Source organism: Erinaceus europaeus, chromosome 1 (genome assembly GCF_950295315.1).
Source record: "Erinaceus europaeus chromosome 1, mEriEur2.1, whole genome shotgun sequence".
NCBI lineage: Eukaryota > Metazoa > Chordata > Mammalia > Eulipotyphla > Erinaceidae > Erinaceus > Erinaceus europaeus.
The window spans coordinates 56,232,761-56,254,303 of NC_080162.1; the positions used below are offsets into that span (position 1 = coordinate 56,232,761).

The 21,543-nt window shown below is 43.4% G+C and overlaps 1 protein-coding gene across 1 annotated transcript in view; it reads left to right on the top strand.

Annotated features, from left to right (window-relative positions):
* Positions 1-17,183: 17,183 nt before the first annotated feature.
* Positions 17,184-21,543, top strand: part of OVOL2 (ovo like zinc finger 2) — a 30,566-nt gene continuing 26,206 nt past the window's right edge. The window contains exons 1-2 of the mRNA XM_007525656.3: positions 17,184-17,527; positions 18,178-18,392. Coding sequence (XP_007525718.1) covers positions 17,428-17,527; positions 18,178-18,392 — 315 coding nt within the window. The 5' untranslated portion in view covers positions 17,184-17,427. The remainder of the gene's footprint in view (positions 17,528-18,177; positions 18,393-21,543) is intronic.

Genomic DNA, 21,543 nt, shown 5'->3' on the forward strand with positions numbered 1-21,543 from the left:
AGAGAGAAATAGAGAGAGGAGGGGAAGACAGAGAGGGGGAGAGAAAGACAGACACCTGCAGACCTGCTTCACCCCTTGTGAAGGGACTCCACTGCAGGTGGGGAGCAGGGGGCTCGAACTGGAATCCTTATGCCAGTCCTTGTGCTTTGTGCCACATGCGCTTAACCCTATGAGCTACTGCCTGCCTCCCTGAGGTCAGATCTTTTATTCTGTTGAATCTAGTGGTAATAACCCCCAGAAATCCCCTCCCAGGTACAACCAGAAATAGTGTTTACCAACTCTCTGGACATCACTAACCCAGTCAAGTTCATACATATAATAAACCATCACAATCCTCCCAGAAACTTGGTCACTAAGACTTCTCTCCCATCAAAAGTCTCATTTGCAGCTTATTGGTTCTAAATGATTCATATGCTGCCTTGGACCAATCCCTGTGTCTGGTGAGAGAACAATGCTAAATAGCTAGGTAGGAACCCACCCATCTGCAATCAAACTAAATGGATCCACTATGGAAAGGGAGGGAAATCTGGGGGGGGTGGGGTGGTGGTGGTGATGGTGGTGTGTGTGTGTCTGCGGGGTGAGGGGAGAGGGGCGAGTGCCAAAGATATAGAAATTCAGGCTGAAAGAATGGACTAAGAGTATCTTGGTAGTATTTCTCCAGAAATTGACCCTGAGCCAAGTATCCAAAAGCAAATGGTTTATCTAAGAGGTGACCCCGGGAAGAGGGCAGCATGAGAAAAAAGAGAACAAAGAGAAGGGAGCTAAAAAGGGAAAAAAAAAAAAAAGGTGTACTATCCAGCAAGGATAGCAAGGTTCCTCTGTGGCAGCTGGAGCCCAATTCCTCTGGAAAATCTGAGACAAAGTGTAGACCTTGCCACAGAAATAGCAAAAACAGAAAAAGTAATAAAAAAAAAATCACAAAAAGAAAAACTGCCAACAAAATACTAGCTAATCTATTGAAAATTCAGTAATATACAGAGAGGAAAAAAAAAGAAAATTCAGTAATACATTAAAAGGCACATGCATCATGACCAAGTAGGGCCTATCCCAGGGATGCTAAGATAGGTTAAATGTATATATGTATTTTGTCAGTGCTCAATTCTGGCTTATGGTAGTGCAAATACAGTTGAAGGTGAGGCCTTGTAGCCTCAGACTTGAAAGTATTTTTGTGGGACCAGGTGGTGGGGCAACTGGTTGAGCGCACATGTTATAATGTGCAAGGACCCAGGTTCAAGCCCCAGTCCCCACTGCAGGGGGAAAGCTTCACAAGTGGTGAAGCAGTGCTGCAGGTGTCTCTCTGTCTCTCACCTTCTCTATCTCTCCCTTCCCTCTCGATTTCTGACTGTCTCTATTCAATTAATAAATAAAGATAATTAAAAAAATTTTTTAAACTTATTTAAAAGAAAGTATTTTTGCATGACCAATATACTATCTCCTTTACCCTCTGTGTACTACATATAGCAATAAAAAGAAAAACAAAAAAAAATCATATGATCATGTCAATATATTTTGAGGAATCATTTAACAAGATGCAGTGCCCATTTGTGATTAAAAACGGTAGCAGCAACAAATGCTGGAGAGGTTGTGGGGGGCAAAGAAACCCTGCTGCACTGCTGGTGGGAACATTAATTGGTCCAACCGCTGTGGAGAGCAGTCTAGAGAACTCCCAGAAGGCTAGAAGCGGACTTACCCTATGGCCCTGCAATTCCTCTCCTGGGGACATATCCTTTTAAAAATTAATTGATTTTATTTTATAAAATTATTTGTCAGCAGGGGTTTAAATCCACACTATTCCCACCACCAGAGTTCTGAATCTTCAGTCTCCCCACTGCAATCCACCACAGTTCCCCTAAGGTTGTAGACATGGGCTAACCATCATCTCTACAACTATCTGTCCACATTTATACATAATTGCCCCCTTTTTCTCCTGATTTGGTCCTCTCTTCCCCTCCAAGCCACACATGACAACATAACTACCTCTCCTTTTCCTTCTCCCTCTCTGGGTGTTGATAGAGCTGGAGTTCAGAACCCGCTTATCTTCAGCCTATTCTTCTCTCCCACTGGGAGTATGGCTCAGGGTTGTTTTTGGAGTGCAGAAGACAGGAGTTCTGGCTTCTGTAATTGCTTCTCCACTGAAGCAATTACAATGAGCATTAGCATTTACAGGTCAATCCATACCCTGGGGATATATCCTAAGAAACAAAACATACCCATTCAAAAAGATTTGTGTGTACCTATGTTCATAGCAGCACAATTTGTAATAGCCAAAACCTGGAAGCAACCCAGGTGTCCAACAACAGATGAGTAGCTGAGTAAGTTGTGGTATATATATACACAATACAATACTACTCAGCTATTAAAGATGGTGAATTTATCTTCTTTTTTTTTTTAATTTATTCCCTTTTGTTGTCCTTGTTTTATTGTTGTAGTTATTATTGTTGTTGTTCTTGATGTCATTGTTGTTGAATAGGACAGAGAGAAATGGAGCGAGGAGGGGAAGACAGAGAGGGGGAGAGAAAGATAGACACCTGCAGACCTACTTCACCGCTTGTGAAAAAAAAAACCCTGCAGTTGGGGAGCCAGGGGCTCGAACTTGGATCCTTAGGTCGGTCCTTGTGCTTTGTGCCACCTGCGCTTAACCCACTGAATTCATCTTCTTTACCCCATCTTGGATGGAGCTTGAAGGAATCATGTTAAGTGAGATAAGAAACAGAAGGAAGACAATGGGATGATCTCTCTCAGAGACAGAAATTGAAAAAACAAGATCAGAAATAAAAACACAAAGCAGAACTTGGACTGGAGTTGGTATCTTGAACCAAAGTAAAAGACTCTGGGGCAGGGTGGGAAGGGTTAAGGTGCTAGAACATGATGGCAGAGGAGGACATAGTGGGGGTTGTATTTTTATATGGAAAACTGGGAAACGTTACACATGTAAGAATTTTTGTATTTTACTGTTAAACCATTAATCCCCCAATAAAGAAATTTTTTTTAGTGGGGATAGAGGAGTTGGGCGGTAGAGCAGCGGGTTAAGCGCACATGGCACAAAGCGCAAGAACCAGCGTAAGCATACCAGTCTGATCGCCCCCCTTCACTTCACAGGTGGTGAAGCAGGCCTGCAGGTGTCTATCTTTCCCCCTCTCTGTCTTCCCCTCCTCTCTCCATTTCTCTCTGTCCTAGCCAACAACAACAATAATAACTACAACAATTAAAAAAAATGGGGATAGAAGGAATATACTTCAAAATAATTAAAAAAGACCATAAGGTATATGGTGGTTCTGGGGGGGGGGCGGTTTGAACCTGAGACCTTTGGTGCCTCTGGCAAGAATGATAACAATTATGCTATCTCTCCAGCTAGGGCCATATACTATAAAACCCACAGCTAAAATCATAGTTACTGATTAAAAAAGAACTAAAGTTTTCTTTTTAGATCAGAAACAAGACAAAGTTGTCCAAGTTCAACACTTCTATTTAATTCATTTCAAAATGTTTTATTTGCCTAATTTCTTTGTATTAGTGAGAGAAATACAGAAAGATACCAGAGGACTGCTCAGCTTTGGCTTATGGTGGTGTTTAGGATTGAATTTGGGACTTCAGCACCTCAGGCATGAAAATCTTTTGCATAAAATATATGCTATCTCCCAGATAAAATAAACAGAGGTATTTCATTCAGTACCAGAAATCTTAGCCAGAGCAATTAGATAGCAACAATAAATAAGTAAATAAATAGTAAAGAAGAGAAAATATTAATATTTATAGATTCTATAATAATAAACACTGAAATCCTAAAGATGCTGTCAAAGAACTGTTAGTATAATTAAAGATTAGCTGGGGAAATATATCAACTGGAAGAACACAGAACTTGCGTACCTGAGGTTCCCAGATCCTGTGCCCACCCCACATGTAATAGAGTGGTGCTATAACTCCCTAATCCCTCTTTCCTGAGAAACTCAATCTCACATGAAATAAATAAAACATATCTTTACAAAACAACAACAATGCTCATGTTATACTGTGCAAGGACCTGGGTTTAAGCCCCTGGCCTCCACCTACAGGGGGAAAGCTTCATGAGTGGTAAATCAGGGCTGCAAGTGTCTCTCTTTTTCTCTCTCTCTCTATATCCCTTTCTTCTCAATTACAAGCCAAAATAGCTCAGTTGGTTACTGTGTTACTTTGCCATACATGTGATCCAGGTTCAAGCCTGGCCTCCAATGCACTGAAGGAAGCTTTGGTGCTATGGCCTCCTTCACTCTCTCTGCCTCTGTCTCTATCAAAAAATAAATCAATAAATAAAATTTGATGTCTACAACAAAATGAAAGAAACTCAAGAGATTATGTGAAATATATATATATATATATATATTAGGAGGCAAAAGACAAGTACTGAGTAGTTTCCCCCATGTACACAACATGAGGATGTAAAACTTGAAGAATACACAAAATGAAATAAAAGGGAAGTCGGGCCATAGTGCAGCAGGTTAAGTGCAGGTGGCGCTAAGCGCAAGGACCGGCATGATCCCGGTTCGAGCACCTGGCTCCCCACCTGCAGGGGAGTCGCTTCACAGGCAGTGAAGCAGATCTGCAGGTGTCTGTCTTTCTCTCCTCCTCTCTCCATTTCTCTCTGTCCTATCCAACAATGACGACATCAACTACAACAACAATAAAAAGACAACAAGGGCAACAAAAGGGAAGATAAATAAATAAAATTACAAAAAAAAATGAAATAAAAATAAACCAGTGGACATTGACTATATGACTAAAGTTACCTGAGGTAACTTTAATCAGGTAGGAGGATGGGATGCATTGGATCGACCTTCCCTTGGTGCATCCCGTGAGTACCCATCCATTGGGGAAACTGACAATCCTTCTTAGCCGACTTAATCCACATGGATCCCAGTCACTTTCAAAGCCAGCAACAAGCAGCTCCTGACATCTTTCAAGCTGTTGGTCCTGCTCTTCGAGTCCTCCAACTTAATGTTGAGGGGCTGTCCTTTGCCAAACGCCTTCTTATTGGTCAATTGGCAATACAGCATCAGGCAGATGTCATTTGCCTACAAGAAACACACATAGCAGTCGATGAAGCTGCTCGATTCTACAGACAGACTATGACCCACATAGTCAATGACTGCCACCTCTCCAGATTCAAAGGAGGTCTCAAAACTTTACATCAGGCTCAACCTGATGCTGTTAACTGGCTACAGAAGAAGGGCAAACGCTAGAAGAAGAAGGTAGGAGGAAAGGAAGAAAAAGTCTAGGAAAATGTGATAATCAGTACTTGGGGTGAAAAATAGAAGGAAGGGAGGAAGGAAGGAAGAAAGGAAGGGAAGGGAAGGGAAGGGAAGGAGAGGGGAGGGGAGGGGAGGGAAGGGAAGGGAAGGGAAGGGAAGGGAAGGGAAGGGAAGGAGAGGGGAAGGAAGGGGAGGGGAGGGGAGGGGAGGGGAGGGGAGGGACACACATGGAGAATCTTGATTCAGAGTTAGCCCAACAGAAGGGTACAGAAACTAGCTATTTATCCATTAACTCCTCATCTTGCGTAGATACAAACCTGTTTCTAGGGGTTTCAACTCTCCAGAACTTTCCATTTGTCCTGTACATCTACCATGTTTGCTCTTAAAAACAAGCAAAAAATGCCCTCAGAGCATTTGGAAGTATTTTCAGGAAGTAGCACACAATGTGTAGAGGTCAATGCCAAAAGGATGTATGTGTGGCCAAGACACCACAAAAACAAATGTCCTTTAAACTTGCCTCATTACATCAGTCAAGGTGTCCCACCACCTGGCCCCTACTTGTTAAGTTTTAAAAGACTTGAGTAGGTCTGCAAAATAGCTCACTTGGATGGTATGCTACTTTACCATGTTCATGACCCATGAGCATTGATGGAAGTGTCAGTTTTGTAATTCTCTCTCTCTCTACTTGTCTTTCTGTTTCCATTTTTTTAAAAAGTCTACATTTGCTTTATTCTATGTTTTTTGTTTTTATTTTTCCATCAAGGTTACCACAGCGGCTCAGTGACCACAAATCTACCACACTTGGTGGCCATTTCTCTCTCTCTCTCTCTCTCTCTCTCTCTCAGATATGACACAGAGAACTTGTAAAGGGAAAGGGATACACCTGTTTGAAGCTCCCTGGAGAGTAGGATCTTGAACCCCGGTCCTTGCATATGGTAACATGTGCACTCAATCAGGTGTGCCACTGTCTGACCCTCTCTATGGTGCTATGTTTTATTTGTTAGTTAAAAATATTTTAGCATCAATTATAGAAGCCATAACTCACACCTTCTGCATCCCAAAAAGAATTTTGGTCCATAGTCTCAGAGGAATAAATGAGGGGAGAAGTAAATCAGAGGTTCTCTGTAACCCTATTCCACCAGGACCCAAAATGTCACCAGGAATCTTGTTTTTATCCAGCAATGAAAGGTAAGCAAATCTGGAAAACACCAGAAGAAGCCAAACACTCTTTCTCTTATCTGAGAAAAAAGAGGAAAAAAGAAAAGACACTTGGAAGTAGTAATAAGTGTAGGGGTGATTTAGAAATGAAGTGAAGGGTGGTCTGGGAGATGGCACAGTGGATAAAGCATTGGACTCTCAAGCATGAGGTCCTGACCATTTCAATCCCTGGCAACACATGTACCAGAGTGATGTCTGTTTTTTTTCTCTCTCCTATCTTTCTCATGAATAAATAAATAAATAGAAAAGAAAAGAAAGTGTAGGCAAAACCGCTGGAAAAAAATGGGGGAAGTATATGTATACATACAGATAGATAGATACATAGATAGATATAGAATCAGCCCATATCAATGACCTTGGGAAAGCTACTGAAGTTTCAATGTAGGGGGTGGGGACATAGGACTCTGGTGGTGGGAACCATATAGAATTATACCCCTAGTATCTTACAATTTTGTAAATCAATATTCAATCATGAATAACATTTTTTAGCATTCTCTTCTTGCATCTGACTCTTCTAATTAAGTATGAGTTGACTTCAGATTTTTTTTGAAGACTCCCCTGCTTCCTTTTTTTTCTTTCTTTCTTTTTTTAATTTAGTAATTTGTATAACATTGGCATAAGCTCACTCTTGTAAGTTGGACACCTGGAAGAGTTCATTGTTAAACTGTTTGGTCCTAACTCTATTGTAAGAAAATTTAAAAGTCGGGGCTGGGTGGTGGCACACCTTGTTGAATGCACATGTTACAGTGCACAAAGACCCAGGTTTGAGTCCCCAGTCCCCACTTGCAGGGGGAATGCTTTGCAAGTGATGAAGTAGTATTGTAGGTGTCTCTCTGTTTCTCCACTCTATCAATCTCTTCCCTCTCAATTTCTGGCTGTCTCTATCCGGTAAATAACGATAATAAAAAAGAAAAAAAAAAGAAGGGGGGAGGGGTGGATAATGATTATGCAAAAGGTTTCATACTTGAGGCTCCAAAGGTCCTAGATTCAATCCCCCTGTACTACCATAGGCCAGAACTGAGCAGTGCTTTGGTAATAGTAATAAAAAAGAAACCGAGTGGTAGTGCAGTGGGTTAAGTGCATGTGGCATGAAGCGCAAAGGACCAGCATAAGGATCCCGGTTCAAACCCCCGACTCCCCACCTGCAGGGGAGTCGATTCACAAGAGGTGAAGCAGGTCTGCAGGTGTCTATCTTTCTCTTCCCACCTCTGTCTTCCCCTCCTCTCTCCATTTCTCTCTATCCTATCCAACAACAACAACAGCTATAATAACAACAAGGATAAGCAACAAGGGCACCAAGGGAAAAAAATAGCCTCCAGAAGCAGTAGATTCATAGTGCATGCACCAGACCAGAGTGATAACCCTGGAGACAAAAAAAAAAAAAAACACCAATGCTCAAAGCCTCAGTTTCAGGCCCAGTCCCTATCTGCTGAGAGGAAGCTTCAGGAGCAGGAAACAGTGCTTTAGATGTCTTTCTTTCTTCCTATCTCCCCTCCCCCTTTCAATTTCCCTCTGTCCTATCAAATATTTTTTAAAAAGAGAGAACAGCTATTCTTTATGTCTTTTTTAAGATTAATTTAAATTTTTTATTTCATGTGAAATAGAGTTTCACATGGAGAAGCCAGAACATCATTCGAGTACATGTGGAACCAGGAGCCTCAGGCATGCAATTCCTAAGCTCTAACATCTGAGCTGTTTCCCCAGCCACCAGATGTGTCTTTTTTTCTTTTTCTTTTTCTTTCTCTCTTTTTTTTTTTTAAAGAATTTGTTTATTTATTCATGTGAAAGACAGGCAGAGAGAGAGAAAGAACCAGACATCACTCTGATACATGTGCTGCCGGGGAGTGAACTCAGGACCTTATGGTTGAGAATCTAATGCTTTACCCACTGCGCCACCTCCCGGACCACTAGATGTATCTTTCTTTAAAGGACTTTATGATTCAGTTGAAGACAAAGAGTACTTGTCTTTAAAATGGGGGCTTAAAATTTTTTTTAAGTAACCTATTCCTTTTTTTAAAGATTATTTATTTATTAATGAGAAACATAGGAGGAGAGAGAGAAAGAACCAGACATCACTGGTACATGTGCTGCGAGGGAGTGAACTCAGGACCTCATGCTTGAGTATCGGATGCTTTATCCACTACACCACCTCCCAGACCACGGAGGCTTAAATTTTAATTCATTTTTAATACCTTTATTTATAGAGCAACTTTTTATTTACAGAAAATTTACAAAGACAGTAGAAAGATTTTCCATATAACCAAAAACTAATATTTCTCATTATCAGCATATTAGATATAGGAAGTATATTTACTACAGTTAACTAATCAGTACTGTTAATATCTAGCACCACTAAAAGCCAGAGCTGAGAAGTGTCTTGGTTTAGAAAAATAATTATACAAAAAAGGGGAATAACCTAATTAATGGTGGCACATTATTATTAACTGAAGTTGATGTTTTAGGGAACTGGAGAGTAGGGATAAAGGAGAATTTCTGAAGTAGAAAGATAGCAGAAGAGTTTCTTGCTAGTGGGAATGATTCAGTAGGATGGGGGAGATGAATGAAGTAAAAGGGAAGGGGATAAATGAAGGAACAAAGTCCCTGGTAATTCAAAAAGAGGCCAGATTTTGAACAATGGGGACTTTGACCTCAGGTAGGCAGATGAGCTTTTACTCCATGGTAGCAAGTGTACACAAGGTTTAAAGGATTAGAGGTGAGAAACTGTACCAGCTTACATCAGGGAACTTTAATGTTTTCATAATAAATTGTTCAGTACTCAGTAAAAAAAAAAAGTTTTCTGCAATTTTCATACTCTATATTCTCAAGAAAGAGTGAAGAGAAAGGAGGGAAAATGTAGAGCATTTTGAAGCAAAAGGACATGGTATGAAATTGTCTTGAGAAATGGGAAGTCAGGTATCCTAGGTCAGCCTAATAGAACTTTTTGTAATTTGTGAAATGTTCTGTTATTTGCACTGCACAATATATAATAAACAGCCCTGGCTTGTACTTTTTCTCCAGCAATGTTCACCAGTTTAGCAACTAGTTTAGAAAAGGTAGCCAATAAAGGCTTTTAAGAGTGGGCTTTTTCCAATTAATCAGGATAAAAGGAAGGCCAAACACATCAAAACTACTGGAGAGGGTTCAAGCCCCTGGCTCCCCACCTGCAGGGGAACTGTTTCAAAGGCAGTGAAGCAGGTCTACAGGTGTCTATCTTTCTCTCCCCTTCTCTGTCTTCCCCTCCTCTCTCCATGTCTCTCTGTCCTATCTAACAACAACAACAATGACAACAAGGGCAACAAAATGGGAAAAAATGGCCTCCAGAAGCAGTGGATTTGTAGTGCAGGCACCCAGCCCCAGCGATAAGCCTGGAGGCAAAAAACAACAACAAAAAAAAAACTACTGGGGAAAGAGTGATTTTTTTTAATAGAACAAAGTTAATGCAATCTTTTGGAATGTCTAGTGCAGGACACAAACAAGAAGAGCAATATGAAGTCAATAAAACTTTTGAGTATTTCCATAGTGTAAAAATAGACCATCAGAATAACACATGTATCTAAACTTTTCTGTAAACTGTACTTAAGGGATAAATTGCTGACAACATTACACCTAATATGGTATAAATGATACGAATACTAAAATCAAAATATCAATCATCCACAAGTCCTAGTGGAAATGCCTACTAAACACATAAGAAATACTTAAGAATACATAAAGATGTGATCCGGGAGGTGGCACAGTGGATAAAGCACTGGACTCTCAAACATAAGGTCCTGAGTTCAGTCCCTGGCAGCACATGTACCAGAGTGATATCTGGTTCTTTCTCTCTCTTCTCCTGTTTCTCATTAATAAATAAATAAAATCTTTAAAAAATATACATAAAGATACATAAGAAATAGTTAATAGGGGCAGGAAGATAGAACAGTGGTTCTACGAAAGACTTCTACGACTGAGGCTCCAAGGTCCCAGGTTCAATACCTTGCACCATCATAAGCCAGAGATGATCACTACACTGGTAAAAACAAAACAAAACAAAACAAATGAATCTATTGATGGAGAACTCAACATCACCTGATGTGTCCTTACCATCGATCAACCTTGAGTGTGGTCAAATTTATAAATTTGATAATCAATTTATAGAGCATATTAATACAGGGGAGATAGAATCGGTAAAATTTACACTTGGAATTCTATCAAGTAAACAACATAATTTCTGCATGAAATTAACTGCAAGGGGGAGAAAGAAGATGGTGAGGTATTCTAAAATAGTGAAGAGACACATCAACAATGATGACAGTGGGGTTATTTTAGGTGTCCTTATATTTTAGAAATATATGTGGAAATAATAACAGGTAAAATTATATATCTGAGATGTACTTCAAAATAATTCTAATAATGAGGGCATGAATGATTTTTAAAAAGGAGTGGGGAAGTCATTTAATGATTAGTATAGTTGGTTCTGTGTGCCTAGGACTTCATTATTCTACTTTTCTTTTTTTAAAAGATTTTTATTTATTTATTCCCTTTTGTTGCCCTTGTTTTATTGTTGTAGTTATTATTGTTGTTGTTATTGATGTCGTTGTTGTTGGATAGGACAGAGAGAAATGGAGAGAGGAGGGGAAGACAGTAAGGGGAGAGAGAGACACCTGCAGACCTGCTTCACAGCTTGTGAAGCGACTCCCTTGCAGGTGGGGAGGGGGGGATCCTTATGCTGGTCCTTGAGCTTGGTGCCACATGCGCTTAACCCACTGTGCTACTGCCCAACTCCCCATTATTCTACTTTTCTTCTTTATGTGCATTTGAATTTTTTCAAGATAAAAAGATTTAAAAAAAAAATAACTCTTATAGGATAGGACCTAGTGGGGGTCGTATTGTTATATGGAAAACTGAGACATGTTATGCATGTACAAACTATTGTATTTACTGTTGAATGTGAAACATTAATTCCCCAATAAAGAAATTAAAAAAAAAAACTTACTAGGGCTCGGGAGATAGTATAGTGGTTATGCAAAAAGTAATTGCTTCTCCGCTGGACATGGTTGTTGGCAGGTCGATTCATAACCCCAGATTGCTTCTATTTGCCTGCCTATTTCTGGACTCTTTGCTCTGTACCTATACACCACGCTACTTAGTGATCATTGATAACTGATAAAGACAGTCACCATACTTTATTCTTCTTGTCGAGTATTTTGGTTATTCTTTCATCTAAATTTTAGAAAAAACTGTTTTTGGGTACCACAAAAAGATACTTTTAAAAAAGTATTTTTAAGAATTATCAGTCCCGGGAGTCAGGCGGTAGCGCAGCAGGTTGAGCACAGCGCAAGGACCAGTGGAAGGATCCTGTTTTGAGCCCCCAGCTCCCCATCTGCAGGGCAGTACCCTCACAGGTGGTGAAGCAGGTCTGCAGGTGTCTCTCTTTCTCCCCCCTCCCCCGGTCTTCCCCTTCTCTCTCCATTTTTCTCTGTTCTATTCAACAACGACATCAATAACAACAAAAACTACAACAATAAAACAAGGGCAACAAAAGGGAATAAATAAATACATATTTAAAAAAAAGAATTATCAGTCCCTTTCAAAATTTTTTTAAAATAATAATAATCAGCAGTCCCAAAGATGATGCAACAGATTACAAGACTTGCAAGCCTGAGGTCCTGAATTTGATCCCCAGCATTGTATGTGATGTGTTCTGGTTCTCCCCCAACCCCCTCATTAGTAAATGCATCTTTTTAAAATGCATCTTATAGAATAGCATCATTCTACAAATTTGTGGAGTTAACCCTTTTTTCACTTAAGGTTTTCTATTCCATCAGTATGACAATTCTTCCATTAAATAATTTATCCTTCAATGTTTTTCAATAAAAACACTTCTAGCTTTGTAAAGATACATATATATAAATATATACTACTAGAGTACTGATCAGCTCTGGTTTATGGTGGTGTGGGAGATTGTACCGGGGACTTCGGAGCCTCAAGCATGAGTCTCTTTGCATAACCAATATGCTATCTACTACCTGCCAAAGATATCTTTATTTATAATTTTTAATTTTATTTATAAAAAGGAGACACTGACAAAAACCATAGGATAAGAGGGGTACAACTCCACACAATTCCCACCACTAGAACTCCATATCCTATCTCCTCCCCTGATAGCTTTCCTATTCTTTATCCCTCTGGGAGTATGGACCCAAGGTCATTGTGGGTTGCAGAAGGTGGAAGGTCTGGCTTCTGTAATTGCTTCCCCACTGAACATGGGCATTGACTGGTTGGTCCATACTCCCAGCCTGCCTCTCTCTTTCCCTAATGGGGTGGGGTTCTGGGGAATCAGAGCTCCAGGTAGGGTTTTCTGACCAGGGAAGTCTGGTTGGCATCATGCTAGCATCTGGAACCTGGTAGCCGAAAAGAGAGTTAATATATAAAGCCAGACAAATTGTTGACTAATCAAGCTACTTTGCACTTTGATTATAACTCATTTTTATTAGACTTTTAATACTTCTGACTTTTGTTGACATGTAGAAATGCAATTAACACACACATCTACTCACACAAGTTTTCTTTGCTAAACTTTGCTAAAGTTTCTTATTAATTCTAATGATTATCTGTAGATTCCTTTTAAAAAATTATTTATTTACTTTCAGAAAGAACACTTAGCTGGCATATGCAGAGCCTAGGATTTAACCTGTGTCTGAAGCAAGCAGGTATGCTTAGTCACCTGAGGTCTGCCTGTACCCTATTCACTGAACCCACTTCTCAGCTATTCACAGAATAGACAATCATACTGAATACAAATATTGACAGATTGTTTGTTTGTTTGTTTGTTTTGTTTTGTTTTACCATAGCAGTCTGGCTTAATGGTGCTGTTAGTGATTGAACCTGGGAGACTCAGGCACAAGTATCTATTTGCATAACCATTATGCTATCTCCCCTGCCTGGCAGGCTTTTTTTTTTTTTTTTTTTGGTCTTGATTTATTGGATAGAAACATTCAGAAATTCTGAATTTTGAAAATTGAGAGGGAAGAGGGTGATAGAGAGGGAAAGAGACAGAGAGACATCTGTAACACCGCTTCACTACTTGCAAAGTTTTCCTCCTGCAGGTGGGGATGGGGAGTGGGGAGGGGGTTGAACCCAGGTTGTTGAACATTGTAATGTGCACTCAACCAGGTGCACCACCTCCTGGCCCCTCAGTTTTTGTTTTAACATTCTTTTTTTTTTTTAACATTCTATCCCCACTCCTTCTCTTTATTGTCTTGTTTTGCCCATAGTGGAGAAACTTTTATCTTTTTCTAGGATCCTGGCTCCACAGGCATATTTGTTTATGAAAATGTATCCAGCTGCAATCTTATGATTTACCCATTTTCCTAACCTTGTTGTACTTTAATTAAAAAAAATGTCTTTAGAAATTAGAAGGCCCCAACATCCTACTTTTTTATAACTGCATATTTGAAGGATGCTGCTTATATCTTTCCATGGAAAAGAAGTTTTATGTGAAAATACCTATGACTACTTTAGTGCATTAGAAGGAAAGGAGAAAACCCAGAAATAACCTCCATTTTTTTCTTAAAATTAATGAGAGGGAGAGAAAAATGAAAATGATAACCAGAGCATCATCATGGCATATGTGATGACAAAGATAGAACTTGAGACCTTATACATGCAAGTTTAATGCTCTACCCACTTTTTTTTTTTTTTTTTTTAACCAGAGCACTGCTCAGCTCCAATGTATGTTGGTACGGGGAATTGAACCTGGGACTTTGGCGCCTCAGGCATGAAAGTTTCCTTCTAGACTTTAATAGACCTAATTTCACTAAGTCACTGGTGTCAGAGAAGCCTTGACCAGAATAGATAGATAAGCAGGGAAGCAAAATAAGAGCAAGAAGAACATCATTCATTCATATATATATATATATATATATATATATATACACACTCTAGTTAAATATATATATATTTAACTAGAGCACTGATCAGCTCTGGCTTGTAGTGGTACAGGGTTTGATCTGGGACCATAAAGCCTCAGGCCTGAGAGTTTGTTTGAATAATCGCTATGCTACCACCCCACTGATATCATTGTTGCCTAACCAGAGAATAGATTTATATTATTTATTTACTTTTAACTGAGCTCACCAGTTTGGGTGACCAAGACACCATGGAAAACCACATAGTGGAAGGTTTGTGAATCATATCAAGTCTTCTCTCTCCTCCAATTCCAAATTTTGAGATTCTTTAGAGCATTGAGCACACTTCTCATCCCACCTTTAGGGGTTGCTCTATCAGCTCTTCTCATAAAACTTAGAAAATTAAACTGACAAAATAGCTCACTTGGATAGTACATTGCTTTGCAATGTTTGCAACCCATGTTCAAACCCACATTATAGGAAGGTTTGGTGCTGTGATCTCTTTCTCTGCCTCTCTGTCTTCTGTTTCTATTTAAAATAAAGAAACCTAGAAATTTGATTTGTAGGGTGGGGTTAGATAGCATAATGATTATGCAAACACGCTCATGCCTGAGGCTCCATAGTCCCAAATTCAGTCCTCCATACCACCATAAACCAGAGCTGAGCAGTGCTCTGGTAAATATATATATTTGTAACAGAAAAATGTCAGTAAAGGCAAAACTGCTTATTTGAAAATGTTGGCAATATTGATCTACCTCTTTCAAGACCCAACAAGAAAAAAGAGAAAGAAAACACTCTAGAACTCTCTTCTTCCAAAGAAACACTCACCAAATATAGCAGACACACATCTGCACCCAACAGTGAATAAAGAGTAGTTTTCCTTGTTATTTTTATATCTTCAATCCTTTAAACTTTGAGTTTGTTATAGAATGCGCTTTTATCACAGCTTCTATGATCTCAAATATTGGACATATTGGTTCAGGCACTTGATTTTAAATTTAGTTTTAAAAAAGAAATATTAATGGAGTTAACTACAAGCCTTCTCCCCTCCCTTTTTTTCAAAATTAGAACATTTGAATCGAATGATGTCTTAAAGGTTTTTTTTTTCATTTTTGAAAGATAGCCATAATTTTGCGAATTTCTTTACAGTTGGGAGCTTTATTTTTTTACTTTTATTCAATCAAGCTCCTTCTTCCTAGCAAAACTCCAATTTGTTGGCAGATAAAAATACACTTCCAATCCTCTCAGAGCTGCGCCATTAGCCTCATAGACTAGGAAGAAGGCTCCTTTAGAAATATTTTCTTTCTACACCCACGGCTCGGCTCACCCAGATCAAAATCTTTTCTTTTTTCATTCTTAGATGGATGTTTTCGGCGGGGGTGGGGTGAGGGAGATCTGAAATTCAAGCAGGGTTGAACCCTGAAAGCTTGATCTCTGGGAGAAAGACCCTGGGATTCGGCGCGCGCAGTCCCTCACCGAACAGCACGAGCTACGAGCTACGCCCCCTCTCCGCGCGGGGAGAGTGCGCAAGCCAAAACTGAGAAATCCGTTACCAGGCTGCTGTGTCCCCAAGGGCCATTCCTGGGCTGTGGAGGACGGGGGAAAACCGTTGTGTAGATTCCCTATCCCTGTGGGCTGGGCAAGCAGTGAGTGGGTCAGGTTACACACAGGTGAGTCTGGCTGATGAATATAAGCCGCTGGCGTCAGGGAAGCCCTGGACAGATGTGCTGTGCAGCCCCTGAACCTGGCACACTTCTGGTCACCACTGGAGGGGGGTAGCCACGGTTGGCTTTGTTGTGCGTCCCAAGACGCACAGAAGCAGGAGCTGTTAAATGGGAGGCGAGTCTACTGACGCGGACACAGCTACTCAAAAATTCGGCATCTTTCTCTTACCACCACCATCCAAATAGAAAAAAAAAAAAAAAAACTAAAAATAAATTAAGAATTCTGCAATGATCTCTTTGGTAGAATGTAGCCTTTCTTCACCTTATTAGCTTCCTAGAGAGGTATTCCCTACCTCAGAATTTGGGGAGCAGGAGGCTATGGGAGGCAAGAAAAAAAAGGGGGGGCAAGGAAAAGCAAAAATGGGTTTCAAAGCTGCATTAGCATAAGATGCACGTGGCCGTTATTTCCACTGTGTTTACTTTGGGGTGCGGGGACTGCTCAGAGTGGAAGATCTTGGGGTGTAAGCTGCTTTGGCAGAGCAATTTGAATAGTTTTTCTTAGATTATATAGCACAAATCAATTCAAGAAAAAATAACGTAGCGATGCAGAGTTTTAGATTTTATTGACTTTTTATTGGGCTGTTGTAGGTTAATGGGAGTGTTTAAGCACCCCCTTTCCCAGATTAGAATCCTAGGGAGTCTCTCCCGCCGCTTCACGTTATGCCCGCCAAGATTTCAGCAGCCCCGGGAACGATCCAGAAAGTCCAGAGGAACTGAGCCATTTTCTGGCTTGCTAGTCGGAGACAAATCCACTTGGGGGGTGGGGGTGGGGATGGGGGGGGAGGTTAAAGGGGGACGTCTCCATTTCTTGGGAGGGATGCCCAGGGAGGCGGACCGGGGTTTACCTCAAAGACCTCGTTTCGGGTGTTAGGATTGGGGAATGGGGCGGGGGATTTGATTAAAAAAAAAAAAAAAAAAAAAAAAAAGCTCTTCCCTTTCTAAAAAGGGGAGGGGGAAGAATCAGACGTTAAATTCTTTTGCAAACATTCATGCCTAAGGAAGGGCTGGAACAGGCAGCCCCGGCCGCCGGAACCGGTCGGACAGGTAGCGAGCTTGTTGACACCGTTATGTTGCAGGGCGCATGCTCACTCCCAAGTTTCCTGGTGCCTTTTCTATTCCACCTTATGAAACTTTTTTCCTCGGCGTGGTCTCCTCGGCGATTTAAGGCATAGGTGTCTCTGAGCGGGGGAGGCGGGGAGTAAAGGGATCTGGTTGGGGAGGCCGCCGGGGGTGGGGGCGGAGGGAAAGGTCGAGCGAGGCGGGAAGGTGGGCTCTGGCCGCGGGGAGCCCAGGACCGAGTCGCCGTCGTCCCCGCCCCTAGCGGGGAGCAACCCGGAGGAAGGGGCCGCAGTCAAGGGAGGGGACCCCAAGATGCCCAAAGCCTTCCTGGTGAAGAGGAGGAGCCCGGGGGTCTCCGTCCGCAGCTGGGATGAGCTCCCGGATGAGGAAAGGGCAGACACCTACATCCCAGGTGAGCGCTGCGCGGGGCCGGGCCTGGGCGCTGGGCTCCGGGGTGGGGGCGGGGGCGGTCGGGTCCCCTCTGTCCATCTGCACAGCCCCTTCACTTGTGGCCCCTTGGCTCTGGGGAACGGACCCGAAGAAGTCCCCCAGGCGTTGGAGCACGGAGAGTGAAAGCCTTGTGCCCCCTTCCCCCCAGCAGGCGCCTTTAATTGCCCGGCGGCGAGACCGTTGGCTGCAGCGCGGTCCGAGGTGGCCCGGTGGGGGGCTGAATGCTGCTGGGGGGGCCACCTCCAGCCTCATGTCCGCACGGGGTTGCACAGGAGTCGGTTACCCCCTCTGGATTAAGTGGGTAGAGGTCAGCCTGCCACCCCCCCCCATCCCAGGGAAAGAAAACTTGGCTTGTGGGGTCTAGCAGCGCATGGCCCTCAGTTCCTCGTGGGCGCGTGGACTGGAAGCCAGTAGGAGCCCCCCACCCGGTCCCTGGGATGGCTCGGGAGGCGCCGCCGGGGCTCTTGTGCCCACCCCCACGGCGTTGCCCACTTGGCAAGGTGCCCAGGTCCGGGGCGGGGCGGCGGCGGCACCGCCCGCGGGTCAAACTGCCGCTGGCGCGCGGGCCTGACGCCGCGTGTCTATGTCGGGGTGCGGCCCCCCTCCCCGCAGTGGCCCTGGACTGCCTGCTGCACGATCCCCCCGAGGACTGTCGCAGCGACGGCGGCAGCAGCAGCGGCGGCAGCCTGAGCGCCGGGGAGCCTGGAAGCGGCGAGAGCAGCTCGTCCCCGCGCGCCCCCGAGCGCGAGATCCCGGAGCCCGGCGAAGCGGAGGCCCCGGGAGAACTGGCGGCGACTCAGCGCCCGGTCTCCAGGTCGAAAATGAAGGTAAGGTGTCGACTCTGCCCCCGCCGCCACCTGCACCACGCCCTGGCGTCGGGCTCCCCAGGCTGGCGCCCCTCCCTGGCGCGCCCGCCCGCCCGCGCACCCGGGCACCGCGCACCCAGCGCGCCCGCCGCGCCGCTCCTGCACCTGCCCCTGGGTCGCGGCCAGGGCGTCTTGGCGCGTCCTCTTGCCTGCTGGATAGCCGGCCTCCGAGCCGCTAGCCCCAGGGACCGTCCGCCCGAAAGGCCACTGTCCGCTGGGGTGGCGTCTGCAACTACCTTAAAGACCCAAACCCGACTTCCTCCCCTCCAGCAACCCCATGCGCGCGCTAGGCCAGAAAAATAACCTGCCCGTCGGGGTTCCCGGGGTCGGAAAGAAAGGACACATGCTTTCTACAGAGCTGCGTCCTGCTGAGAGTTCTTCCACACCCTGCCTGGCGTTCTGGAGACTCTGGCGACAGCTTAGCACATAGTGGGCCGCTCACAGTGACAAACATCCTTGGGCCAGCTGTGGGGTGCCCGTGAGAATGAGGTCTGTGCTGGGCGCTTTCAATTCGCCTGGTCTCTCAAATCTTGAACTAAATTGATGGATAAAAGGGCTCAACTGCGAATGCTTCATCATCTCTTGCCCCATTACCCGCCCCCCCCCCCACACACATACCTCCATCTCGGTGGGTAGTGTTAGCTTCCCTCTACTTGGACACACACACACACACACTCGGTGGGTAGTGTTAGCTTCCCTCTGCTTGGACACACACACACACACACACACACACACACACACACACACACACACACACACACACACACACACACACACACACACACACACACACACACACACACACACACACACACACACACACATCGGAGAATTAGAAGCCACGTCTTATCCGGACGCCATCTGAGCTGCTTTCCTGGCTAGAACTTCCATGATCGCCACCACCACAAAGGTATCTACTCCCCCTCTAAAGTGAGAATCCCATTCCACTCCGGGCTGGCTTTAGGAAGCACATGATTCCATTTCCAGGTCGGGTGTGACATAGAATGACTCTACTCAGGGTTTTAGATCCATAGTGTAGACGAGAATTCTGGAGCACGCCTGGGTGGTCAGGCGGCGCCGCTGCTGGGCTGTGGGGGAGGGGCTAAGGGTAGGGGGCTGGGGGGGAGGGGGAGCCCAAGCGTTTGTAGTGGTTTGGGAAAGTTTAGGTTACTTTTCCGGGGAGAGGCTGTCCCTCCCGCTAGTAGATTCCTAACTCCCGCGGCCTCCTGGCTCCCGGCTTAAGTGTATTTGTTTATGAATTGAACCTAGAGGTTTGAAGTGGAATCTAGTCCTTAGAGAAGACATCTTTAAAGGATGCTGCTGTCTAGATAATGGGTTTACTGCTTGATGTTAAGTGCACTGCTAAAGTTCAAAGTCAGTTTTCTGGAGATTTTTCTGGGTGAGCTAGGGTTAAGTGGGAGGAGACAACCTGTGGCTGGCTGGTGGCTCTGCCCTCCAGGAAATTCTAAGTGTCCCACTTGCATATTTATCACCTAACTGGAAAGACAATTCCTACCTTGTTTTGGGTTTACTGGGACCAGGTCGCCCTCCCCTTTTGGTTCCTCAGTTGCCCAGATTACTCTGGAAAGAAGTGGTCAAAGAAAGAGTCAGTCCCTTGGCTAACTTTTTAGGAGATCTCTTTTCTGACCCCAGACAAACAGCACCAGTAGAGTCATTGATTGAGGGAATGAACTAGCCAATCTTATTTCCTAAACCCTAGCCTATTGACTGCTTAGGCGGGGGTGGGGCGCGGAGTTCCATCCTTTACCTTTAACTGCTTGTGGAGAAGCTTTTGTTTACCAAGAATTTACAGCTTCCTTTTCCCTCTTAGTTTCCACCTCAGAATTAAAGATCTTAGTGTTTAGATGGTCCAAGCCCTTTAGAGTCATGGGGTGGAAATGGGAAGAAAAAGAAAAGTAATGGAACGGAAAGGAAAGAAAAGGCAGAAGTATTGGCTATTTTTAAATGACTGGCCAGATTATCAGTGATTTAACATTGTATGATCCTAGAGTTCTTCATAAACCTTGACACACACACACACACACACACACACACACACACACATATATATATTACCAGAACACTGCTCAACTCTGGTTTATGATGGTGCAAGGGGCTTGAACCTGAGACTTTGGAGCCCCAGGGATGAGACTCTTTGCATAAGCACTATGCTATCAACCCCCACCACCACCACCACCACCACCACCACCGCCCTTGGATTCTCTAAGAACTGGTTTCTTTAGAAATATTTTTTCTTTATTTTTTAGTTCTTTATTTTTATTTATTTATTTATTTTGCATTATATTTATTTACTGGATAGAGACAGTCAGAAATCAAGAGAGAAGGGGGTAATAGAGAGGGAGAGAAACACCTTTCACACTGCTTGACCACTTGCAAAGCTTTCTCCCTGTAGGTGGGGACCAGGGGCTCAAATCTGGGTCCTTGAGCACTATAACTTGTGCACTCAATCAGGTACGCCACCACCCGGCCCCTTAGAAAGAATTTTCTAAGAGATATATTTATTTGATATATTTATTTACTAGAGAGGGGAGAGAAAATCAGAGCCTCAAGGCACTTGCACCTGCTATGTCAGGGATTGAACTCAGGACCCCATGCCTGAGAATCCAATGCTTTGTACATGTTACCACCTGCTGAGCTGCTAACTTTTTTTTTTTTAAATTAAGAGAGGTGATAGACCAGAGCACCATTCCACCATTTTATGCTGTGCTAGGGATCAAACGCAGAGCCTCAGACTGTAATGAGTATTAACCAGAAGAGTAGGAGAGCCACTCAAGGACCAGATTCATATAGGATGCTTTGTTTTAGTGACTTAATATTCAGAAGGCATTTGACTAGCCATAGTACTAGAGGAGGCACTTTTAGCCAGTGCCTCCTGGGGAAGCAACATCCCTTTTAATATTATGGACTGCCTGCTGTGTTCTAGGCAGCCAAATAAACAAACACCCCCCCCCCCCCCCCCCCCCCCCCCCGGGTTCCAGAATCTCTGACCTTAACAGTTAAGCCTGCAGGACCTAATTTTACCACTTTGTGTGACCTTGGAAAAGTTGCGAATCCATCTGAACTTCAGCATCCTTGTTTTCAAAATAGGAAT